Here is a 10,483-nt window from a genome sequence, read left to right on the forward strand (position 1 = left end):
CTTTTTCTTAAGTGACCAACCTAAGTCAGTGCCAGTGTAGGGTTTGAAAAAAGGTAATGATCTTAAAGAATGTGATTTTTTTTTTTCTCTTCACCTCCTCTGTCCCTTTAAAGATGTCCACAAAAGAAAACCAACCGCATTGCTTAGCTGGGTGCAGTATTTATCAGAGCCATCACTGAAAATTCAGTTTCCATTTACAAGTGAAAGGGAGAAAACAAAACTGGCTCCAACTTTCTTTAAATATTTAGCAAACCAAATTTCATGCCTCGCAGCAATGATTGCGCTGACCCAGCTGCCGCCTCTGTCCCTACTCAGTCTCTGGGCTGACAAGCCCTCAGCCAACCATCTTTAAAAAAATATAAAAGGATCATTTAAACAGCATTGTTCTGCCGAAACCAGGGCGGAGGGGGGGCAAAAATATCCCAAACATTCACCCACCTCCCAGAACAAGAGCAGGAAGAGCGGAACAGCAGGCAGCGGGTGATTTCTGCCCTTCTCTAGCAGGCCCTACGACAACACGCTGCTCGTTGGATGGAAGCGCTGTCAGTGGCACCCCAAATTCTGGGAAATGATTTTGTATAAGAAAGCTGCAGCTCTGCTTCTGGAAGCAGGCGGAACACAATTCAATTTGTGCGATTGGATTAAAGGAGAGGACTCGATATTTTCTTAAATTAGCGCAGTTTGCTTACTAACGCACATAAATGGCGTTAATTTCCCCAGGGCCTTGCTCTCTAGGTATTTCTGCAATTAGCCACTAGAACCATGCGGTGAAGCGGCAGCGAGGTTTGCATTAAGCACTGAGCACCTCTGCGAGCTGACGGCGGTGTCCCAGCGTTTGGCCTTTCTGTATGAGAACGCTGAGCACTGACCGACCCGGCTCGCAGAAGGGCAGCGCTGGGTTTGTAGGCACTCACTGATTTTACACTCCAGCTATGTAACTTTCCCAAAGTGGTGGACGGCTTAGCAGCTTAAAGCAGGAATCAGCCCTCTGGGACTTGTATATTTCAGCCCCCACTCGCTTGTGAGAACAGGCCGAAGGCAGAGAGAAGGGGTACCCCCTACTGCAAGTACGCTCATGCAACCCAAACACAATTAATGCCAGACCTCCGAGCACTGACATTAATGATGGCTTTGCTATTGCATGTCAGATGAACGCATTCCCAAAGATGGCCATCTCTCCTCTGCAAACAAGCAAACTACAGTGGAAAAAGGGGCAATAAACAAAGCTGTAAATCAATTAAAACAACAACAACAAACAACCAAACGAAGAGAAAAGCTCTCTGTCTGCTTGCAGTGGGGTAAGTACAGAAAACGAAGTGCAACCCTCTCCCAGCACAGGGGAAGTTGGAGCGCTGTGTTTGTGGCCGGGACGCGGCTCACTGATACTGCTGGGCTCTACGGCCTGTCCCATTCAGACTGCAAAGTACTTGAGCCTGGGAGTCGATAATGTTACACTGTTGTCTTAACATTTTTCTGTGTGTCAGTCACTAAGCAGCCTGCATAGCTGAAATTCTGACTCACGACAAATCTTCTGCATCTCATCCCAGCGTCAGAGCAGCGGTGCCAATTTTCTGCTCTCCAAACCTCATTGAAACGTGCCCACGAGTAGCTGAGGGACTTAGGCACCATAAATCACAAAGCTCCAAAAAAATATATTTATTATTCTTAGCATTTTACGCCTTATTTGTGGAATAGAGTGTATTAGAAATTTCAAAACAGCGAGCATGACTGGCAAGGCTCGCCTATAGAAACTCTCTAAAGCTTTTAGAGTCAGGAAACAGATACACAAAGTTTCCTTATCTTTAACGTACAGATATCCGGATAGGAAACTACTACCAGGAGCTCAGAAAGGACATTTTTTTTAAATGGCTCAAATGAAAATACAAAGTATAGGTGACTCCATGGAAAAATAATAGGATTTTTTTTTTTTTTTTAAACAGTAGGGGATTGTCTGGGGAGGGAACCAATATTAGTATTGCCAGAGAATATAAGAGTGAAAATTACTTCATGGCTTTCATACAAATAATTATGAAGTAGGGAGCAGTAGCTTTGACTCATCTGATTTGTTTTGCTTTTTGGAGCTGGAACTTTTCTTTTTTTCTTTTTTTTTTTTTTTTTTAGCACACGGTGGAGAACATTCACGCTCATAACCCTTTCGCTCCCAAAACGTCCCAAGAGGCCAAATGAATGAGGAATTAAATTAAAAGCTGTCATCTGAGGATAAACGGGGAGACGGATACCCGATCTCCCGCTGGCCTGGCCACGCAGAAGCTCGGCTGGGGGCTCAGGGCACGTTGGGGGGGTGGGAGGGATCTGCCCCCAGGCATGGCCTGACCCTGCTGTGACTATGGGGCCGAGCACGGTAGGACGCGTCAGGCTCGTGCCTGCGTGTGGTCCCTTTGCCACATGTATCCCCCAACCCAAGGAAAGTCAAAGACACCTACCAGCCTTCGTTTGGGTTTAATGAGAGGTCGGTTTTGACCGTTCATTTTGTGGTAGAGCCCGCAGGCGTTACACAGGTAATGCCCGGTGCCGTCTCTTCTCCAGAGAGGGGTAGCGGTTGCTCCACAGTTCACACACTCTCTGCCTTCTAAATGGAAACACGAAGAAACCGGATTTCTTTCTTTAAAAACAAATTCACAAAAGCTTTTTGCATTGTCCTTTAGGCGTTTTCCGAAAGTCAAAACCGCGTTAGCTCAAGCAGGGGCAGACAGCAGGGGCGCGCGCAGCGCATGCAGCGGGGACCTCGAGAGCACCGCCAGTAGTGCGTGCCACCAGCAGGGATCAGCTCCTGCTCCCCGTGGGGAGAGAAGGACTGACCCGGTGTTGGTGCTGGGAAAAGAGCTCCCTCCCGCACCCACAGCACTGCCGTGCTCGGGCTGTGCCTTCTGCCATGCACACACACACACACCTGTGAGCACACAAGACGTAAAACAAACAACAACAACAAAAGATAAAAAGGAACCAAAGAAATGGGTTTCCTAGAATTAAATCTAAGCAGAAAGACCTCCTCTTCTGGGCTTGCTCTGTTTGCTGCAAACACTACCAGGCAGGAAAGCAAAGCTGAGCAGGTTGGGAATAGACACGGCGTGCCAAAGGCTCGGTTGTGAATTTTGTTCCAAAGGCACAATACTGATCTTTCAGAAACTTCAGTTCCAGCACTGACACTGGGAATTATTGTAAAGAAGTCCTTTTCTGTCTCTTTTTCCCCCTAGATGTAGTGCGGAGCAGCTACCCATGTTTCTGCTTTGTGCTTCAGCACAACATGGGAACCACGGCATGGCAGAGCGGCCCCACAGAAACCCAGCATGCAGCTCCTACGTGTGTCTGTGCCTCAGAAAGCTCTCTGCTAGAAGTTCATTCGCCTCCGACGCTTCGAGGGCAGGTCTGCTTAATATAGAAATCTCTTCATATAGTGTATGCAAATCCTACAGCGTTTAAGCAGAGAGGAAATTCTCCTTTTGCTAATAACTGCAGCAGGCCACGCCGAGTTCAGCGGGGTTGTGCCTCCTTTAATCTAGGGAGTGGGTGGCTTTTAAACAACACGGTGAAAAATGAGGGGAGCTCTCAGTGCTGCGTTTGGAGCTTTTGTCCCTCCTTGGGCAGGAAGCTGCCGGAGTCGCCGTGTCGTGAGCCTGAGCTTTCCTACAAAAACACCGGGTGGTCACGAACTTTCCCCAGTTCCCCCCAGCACAGGGGGCTCCCTTGCAGGAAAAAAAGGAAAAACAAACAACGGAGCCCCAGGCTTCCCCCATTTAATAAAGCTGCCGGCGACCACAGGATAAAATAAAAAGCTCCTCGAGATCCGGTTATCTTCTGAGATGGGGGCCTTGGGTCTGTTTGTAAGTCAGGGGCTCAGGCTGCTAATTGCATCTTCTTGCTGCGCTGTGCACCGCTAAAAGAATGCATGCATGTAGCAGCAACTGCATTTAAGTAGTGACTGTGGTGTTCCCTTCTGAGGGGCCGTTTGAATCGGAGCTGGCGAGGCTGTAAAGTGTCTGATGCTTTTGTTGCAAAACTCGTAAAGGAGCACGTTTCTGAATTGCTTTAAAAATAATTGCATGTGGTGTATTCAGTGATATTTAAGAACACACACACAACAGCTTATATGGTTGCTAATTTTCAAGGGCTATCTTAATTCAGTACCAGTACACCGTATTGAAATACATCGTACATCTTTTCCTTCTGATGCTGATTCTAAAGCAGGAAGGTCAGAGTTACAGAAATGTCCTTAATTCTATGCCTGGTTGTACAACTGGGGTCATTTCAAAGCGCGATCAGCATTTCAACCATCGCAGTTTGCTGATTTGGAACTGCACTGCCAGGTAGAAATGCAAGGCAGATCTGTGGAAAGCTCTGCACTACGGAGCAGAGATGTGTGGATCAGGAAAGAAGCAGTGTTTTCTGGTCGGGCTGCAGTAAGTTAGCGATGACTGGACACCTTAGTCTTTAGCACTGGTATGTAAACTATATTTGAACTTTTGCTCCTTTAAATGTGAAGGAAATAGGGCCGGCACGGAGCGGCCAGGGAAGTTTCGCTTTCACCCTGCGCTGGGGCCTTCTCTCTTATTGAAGAGGAGACGTGAAAAATTATCAAAGGGGAAACAACTCTGAGCAGAAAGTCCCCACGTGGAACTGGGGGGGATGGGGGGTTAACCACTTCGGGAGAACGTGAGCCCTCGGGGGCCACAGCCTGCCGGGGGCTGTTTGACATTCTTCCCCATATAAATCCTTCTTTGTAGTGCGATCTGCTGCACCGCTCACTCCCTCACTCCGCTCACTCCCTCACTCCGTGTCCCTCGGCCCCATCCGAGTGCCCCAGGGCTCAGCAGCCGCTGCCAGCACGATGGCACCAGGGAAGCCTGGTACAAGCTCCATTTAAAAATGCAGCACAGTGAGGCCAAGCAGTCACCTGCCCTTCTGTCCCAAGGAGAGCTAGCACAAGCCCCGGCCCTACAGCCGCCTACGGCTTCAACTGTATACTGCAAGCACAGCCAACCACGACACGCACACATGCAGCACAACGGCCCTAAATTTAGTCCTCCCACCCAAGGGATAGCATCAATGCATGGCAGGGGTGCTCCGCTTACCCGAACAGGATCTGGCCTTGCTTCGTGGCTTGGGGGTGAAGCTGGACGCCGGGCCCCCCAGGAAGCTGCCCGGGTGGAAGAGGCTGCTGCTGTAGTCGTGGGCAGCCGGCACGTAGGAGGGGTATGTGGGGATGGGGTGGTGAGTGGAGGGCTGGGCCCCCATGCTGGTGAGGCTGCTGCGGAGCGGGCTGGCGCTCTCCATCTTCATCCCTTCTGACAGCGACACTTGGTACTTGATGCTGTCTTTGTCCTCCTGTCGGGCCCCAGCGGAGGACGAAGGGGAAGCAGCGCTGGTGGAGTTGGGGTCCGGAGACACTTCCTTGGGAGGGGTCGGGGGGAAACCGAAGAGGTGGGAGCCCGAGTGAGAGGCCGGGGTGAGCGACGAGACGGAGGCGGTGCTGGACGTGCTGCTGCCGGGGTACACTGAGATGGCCCCGGGTGCTCCGGCTGCCGAGGGGTGCAGGGGGGTCTTGGTGAAGGGGTTGACGGTCCAGGGGTTGTGGTGATGGGCAGAGAGTGCCGCCTTGCTGCTGTCCAGCCAAGGGATCCCGGGGCTGTGGATAAGATGAGGCCGGCACATTTGACTCCCGGTCAGGCGGGCTGTGGGGACACAAGAGCGTCAGGGATCAGTGAAATATCCCAACTCGCGGCCCAGAGAGCTGCAGGGGAGCCAGAGCAGGGAGAGATTTCCCAGCACAGAGAGCAGCACCCACAGTCTGCAAACAGCCCCTTATCTGCATGCCCTCCGAGGGAGACCACAACCACCCGGGGAAAACTCGGAGAAATAGAGCCAGCCGGGGAAGAAGCAAAGGATCCCCGTTTCCACCCCACCCCACCCTACAGCAAGCAGCAAACCCCCTTCTGTGCTGTCTTCCGAGCTGCCACAGCGCTCTCTCTTCAGATCCTACAAACACCCCAGGTAAAATCCATTGCCGATTCGAATCTGTTCGTATTTTGCATCCGGGAAGCAGCCGTGTCTGAGAAGTTTGAGCCTCCACACACACTATTTCCCCTTCCTCTCTCACCCTCCCCTTCTTTCCCTCCCCTCCGCCAATGCCCGGTCATCGCTAGGGTTAAAATTTACCCGTGCCTCCCTTTCTGTTCTATTTCCTTCCATCGCCTTTCCCCCCTGGCCCCGACACACCGGAGCGGCCGCAAGAACATCTCCCCACCCACACGTCGGAACGGGCAGAGCTGGGGAAGGGGCCGAGGAGCGGGATGCTCATTTACCGTGTGCCTGGCTGTAAGAGACCCGGGCCCGGGCATGGGCAGAGTTGGCGTAGTAAGGGTTGCCCTGGGAATCCAGGTGGTTGAAGAAGACGTCGACTTCGTCCGGAGGTAGGAGCTGCGCTGGTTCCATGTAGTTGTGAGCCAGTCCCGGGTGGTGGCTCTCGGGGTGCTGCCCGTTGAGCACGGCGTGGTGGGTCATCCAGCGAGGCTGGTCCGTGGCCACCTCCATGGCCTCGGGCCTCCCCTCCCGCCCACCCGCGGGGCAGCGGCGAGCTGCGGTCGGGGTCGGCAGGCGGAGGTACCGGGGGTGTTTAGCAGACGGGCGATTGTTTAGGAGAAAGCCGTCGGGTGTCCGAAGATCGCCCTCGGGAGGATGCAGGGTGGGCCCCGGAGTCAACGCGTCCCTCTGTCCGCGGGCGGATGGCGGGGCAGCACCTGTAAGAGACACGGGGTGAGCGGGTCCCCCCTAAATGTACAGGGAGGTGGCGGCCGAGCCCCTCCCCCTTCCTAAAATATCTGCTCCCCCGACTCCTCACCCTGCGCCCTCCCGTCACTAAATAAACAGATCTCATTTCGAACTTTAAAAAAAAAAAATAAAAAAATCCAAAAGCTTCCTTTCCCCCCTCCCTCCCCACCCCCCCAGCCCTCTCGCTACAAACGTCAACAGGAGTTTTTCCAGCTGGCTTCAAAAGGGGAGAGGGGGAAGGAAGGACGGCAGATCCCATAGAGTCCCAGCGAGAACTTGGGCTGACACAAAAGGAAAACGAGGGACGGAGGAGAAAAGGATCGGGGACAGAAGGGTGGGAGGAGGGGGAAAGCGGCGATGCCCCCCCGCGCCTCACACTTACCCGGGGCGGGAGGCAGAGAGGCGGCGGGTGCCCGCTCGGAGGCTGCGGGAGAGAGGAGAACGAGAGGGAGAGAGAAGGGGGGAAAAGCCGAGCGAGCGCGGGAGGAGGAGAGCGGGAGGTTGGATGGAGGGTGTTACTCAGATGGCAAAGCCGCGGCTCTGGCCGGCTCGGTCCCATCCCCGCGCATCCTATATGAGCGCTGGCGCCAGCTGGCCGCGGCGCCGCAGACGGGCCGGGGCGCGCAGGGCCGGCGGCCGGGCCAGCCAATCCCGCCGCCCCACACCGCCCCCAACCGCACCCCCGGCCCCAAACGGAGCCGGCCCGGGGGGGCGCGGCGCGGACCCCCTCCTCCGCCCCCTGCCCCCGCCCGCAGCATCCTCGCCCGGCAGCGCCGTGGGGGCTTTCCCCGCCCGGGCTCTGCACGCCCCTGTGGGGCGGGGACGGCGGAATAGGGGGGTCCCGGCTGGGTGCGTGGGGATGGGGGGGGATCGGGGCGGGAAGGGTTCGGCGCCGGGGGCGGCTCCGTCAGGGGTGCCCGGGCGCGGAGATGCGTTGCCGCCGGGATGCATGGGGCCGGGGATGGAGGCCGGCACCGGGGAGATGGAGGCGGCACGGCTTTCCCCCCCCCCCTCGAACGGGGCACAGCGGGACGGAGCCCAGTGCGGTCGCTGATGGCATCACGTTAGTTGGAAAACGGCAAAAAGAAACAAACGCGAGGCTCCACTTCGAGCGGGCACGGCCGGAGCCCGTCCGCAGCTCTCGGCCGGGCTCGGGGCAGGGCAGCGCTCCCGGGAGCGGTCCGCGCCGTGTCCCTCCCGGTGGGGCAGCGGCGCCGCAGCTCTGCCTTTATTTTCCTTCCCCCCTCGGTTCTTTAAACGGTTTCATTATTCGCAGTCACCCCCGCGCTTCGGGCCGTGCGTGCCCAGGAGCTGCCCCGCACGGCGGGAGTGCCGTGGCCGCAGCGGGGCTCAGCTCCGAGTCTTCCCGAAAAGCGCCTCGGGACCCATCCGCTTCTGGGGCAGGAAAGGAAAACAAAACAGAACAAAACCAACACAAGACCAAAACCGACGCAGGGAAAGTCGCAGCCAGACGCCCGCCGCGCTATCGGAGCTGCCGCAGGTCCCGATGCACAGACACTGCCTTCCCGTTCCTCAAACCTCTGCTTTCGGAGGAAAAGGGAAACGAGCGCTGAAGTCTCCGAGCGAGGAAATCGTGGAGCAAAGCCCGCCGGGCAACGGCAGCGGCTCCGACCCGACGGCGCGGCCGATCCGGGGTGCCTGGAGGAGGCGGCGAGGGGAGCACGGCTCGAACCCCCCGGGCAGCGCTGGGAGCTGCGACCCCCCCGGCCCGACCGCCCCAGTCACTACGACGCCGGGGCTCTGACGTCACCGCCACTGCCAAATTCGCCAGGAAATGAACTTTCTTTTAAAAAATAATAGCAATAATAATAATAATAACGACGGTAATAATAATAAAAACCTCCCTTTCCTCTCTGCGCTGCTCGAGCGAAGCGGGGCTCCCTCGCTCCTGCCCGCTCCCCACCGGCTGTCCCCTACGAGAGGCCCCAGGAGGGGCTGTGGAGCACCCCCATCCCCGCAGCCCTTCCTCTGCCGCCTCCCGGACCCAAACCGGGCTCGGGGGGCCCCGGGCCGGGCTGGACGGGAGCGGCCCACTGGATGGAAGGCAGTAGAGGCTGGAGAGGGCAAAGTGCCCCCGTGCCCGGGGCGCCTGGGGCCGGAGCTGCCAGGGAGGAGGAAAGGGAAACAAAGCGAGGGGAAAATAAAGAAGAAGAAAAAAAAAAAGAAGAAGGAAAAAAAAAAAAAAAAAAAAAAAAAAAGGAAAGTTAAAAGGCAGAGCGAGAACAGAGGAGCTTTCTAAAAATCCGGCTTCTCCTTCTATGGCTGAAGGTATTTTCTTTCCACGGACAGAAATAACTCTACCAAAACCAGATAGATATCCCCAAACCGAGACTTTCCTTCTGTTATTATGACTATTTTCTAAAAAGGGCGAGTAGGAACCAAAGCGGCCGCTCGCAGGTAGGTCTCTGTTCGCAGTACAGCCGGGCCGGGTGCGGGCATCCCCCTGCCCGAGAAGGGCCGCAGCCCCCGGCCGTGCCCAGCGCTCCGATGATGATTATTACAGATGTTTTAATTACTGCCCGGCTGCCATCGGCACGAGGCCGAGTTTTGTGGGTTTTCTTTTCTTTTTCTTTTTCTTTTTCTTTTTTTTTTTTTTTTTGTTGTTTGGGGGGGAGGGGGGGTCAGGGGGTGGGCTGTTTGTTTTAGGCAGGTGATAAAATCGCAGTTAACGAGCTGATAATTCGTTCGTGTTTGTTTTAAAAGACAAATTGTAAAGATTAATCAGGCGGCTTGATTTATGGTGACGCAGACCCCGGAGCTGCCCGCCTAGGGCTCTCTCCCCGAAGCCCCCGGCTCGGGTTACCCCGGGGCCGGAGGGAGAAGCACAACAAAAGGGCCGAACGGGCTCCGGCTCCGGCCGCTCTGCCCCGAGCCCGGCCCCGCCCGGGGGGTCCCGCTGCCCCGGCGCCTCCCGGAGCGCCCAAAGCCCCGCATCCCCCTCCCTGAACCCCCCGCAAAACGAACGAGCGCTCCGGCGGGGAGAAGCCGGATTTCAACTCAACAGAACAGGGTTCCTCAATAGTGAGGATTCCTACAGAGCATTCCTTGGAGCATTTATCATTTTTTATGCTTTATTTTATTTTTTCTTTTTCCCTCCTATCTCTCATCCCCGATGCCGGTGACCGAGCTGCGGGCCCGAGCCTGGAAACGGAACGGATGAATGAGTTTCCCCCGGGGAGCGCCGCGCAGGGCAATGCGGGCAGCCGGCTGCGCTCCGCTCCGCAGCCCCTTCCGCGGGCAGCCGAGCCCCGCAGCTCCCGCTCTCTCCCCATTCTCCTTCTTTTTCCTTTTTCTCCTATTTTTTTTTTTTTTTTTTTCTTTTCTTTCTCTCTCTCTCTCTTTTCTTTTTTTTTAACTGATATCCGGCCTCACTTTTATCAACTTTATTTTCTTATTGCCGTCCCATTATTATTATTTCTTGCAATAAGGGAGATTTCCCAGCGCTGGCTGCACAACTGGTCCTCTGGATGTGATTGACAAGTGATGTCACATAGCTCCGGGGGGGGGCAGACGGCGCCGTGTTTTAGCAACAGTTAGCGATGGAGCTGACACCTCTGCCCGGGCAGACACGAAGCCAGAAAACAAATATCGCAGTATTTATTTACATGCCCGGACTGGGGCTCTTTCCTCCTCTCCCCCCCTCACCCCCCCATTTTATCTTTTCTGGGGGGTGGGG

At 55.3% G+C, this 10,483-nt stretch overlaps 1 protein-coding gene across 2 annotated transcripts in view; it reads right to left on the minus strand.

Annotated features, from left to right (window-relative positions):
• The window catches only part of GATA2 (GATA binding protein 2), a 10,619-nt gene extending 4,068 nt beyond the window's left edge, over positions 1 to 6,551 (minus strand). The window contains exons 1-3 of one of the 2 annotated variants that reach the window (XM_042823842.1): positions 6,321 to 6,551; positions 5,091 to 5,690; positions 2,445 to 2,623 (exon numbers count right to left, since the gene is read on the minus strand). In XM_042823842.1, the coding sequence (XP_042679776.1) occupies positions 2,445 to 2,623; positions 5,091 to 5,690; positions 6,321 to 6,549 (1,008 nt within the window). In that variant the 5' untranslated portion in view covers positions 6,550 to 6,551. The remainder of the gene's footprint in view (positions 1 to 2,444; positions 2,624 to 5,090; positions 5,691 to 6,320) is intronic. The other variant, XM_042823843.1, reaches the window with a different exon arrangement.
• Positions 6,552 to 10,483: the final 3,932 nt, after the last annotated feature.

Source organism: Centrocercus urophasianus, unplaced genomic scaffold (assembly GCF_019232065.1).
Source record: "Centrocercus urophasianus isolate 14NV4802_14NV808 unplaced genomic scaffold, USGS_Curo_1.0 seq_22, whole genome shotgun sequence".
Classification (NCBI taxonomy): Eukaryota; Metazoa; Chordata; class Aves; order Galliformes; family Phasianidae; genus Centrocercus; species Centrocercus urophasianus.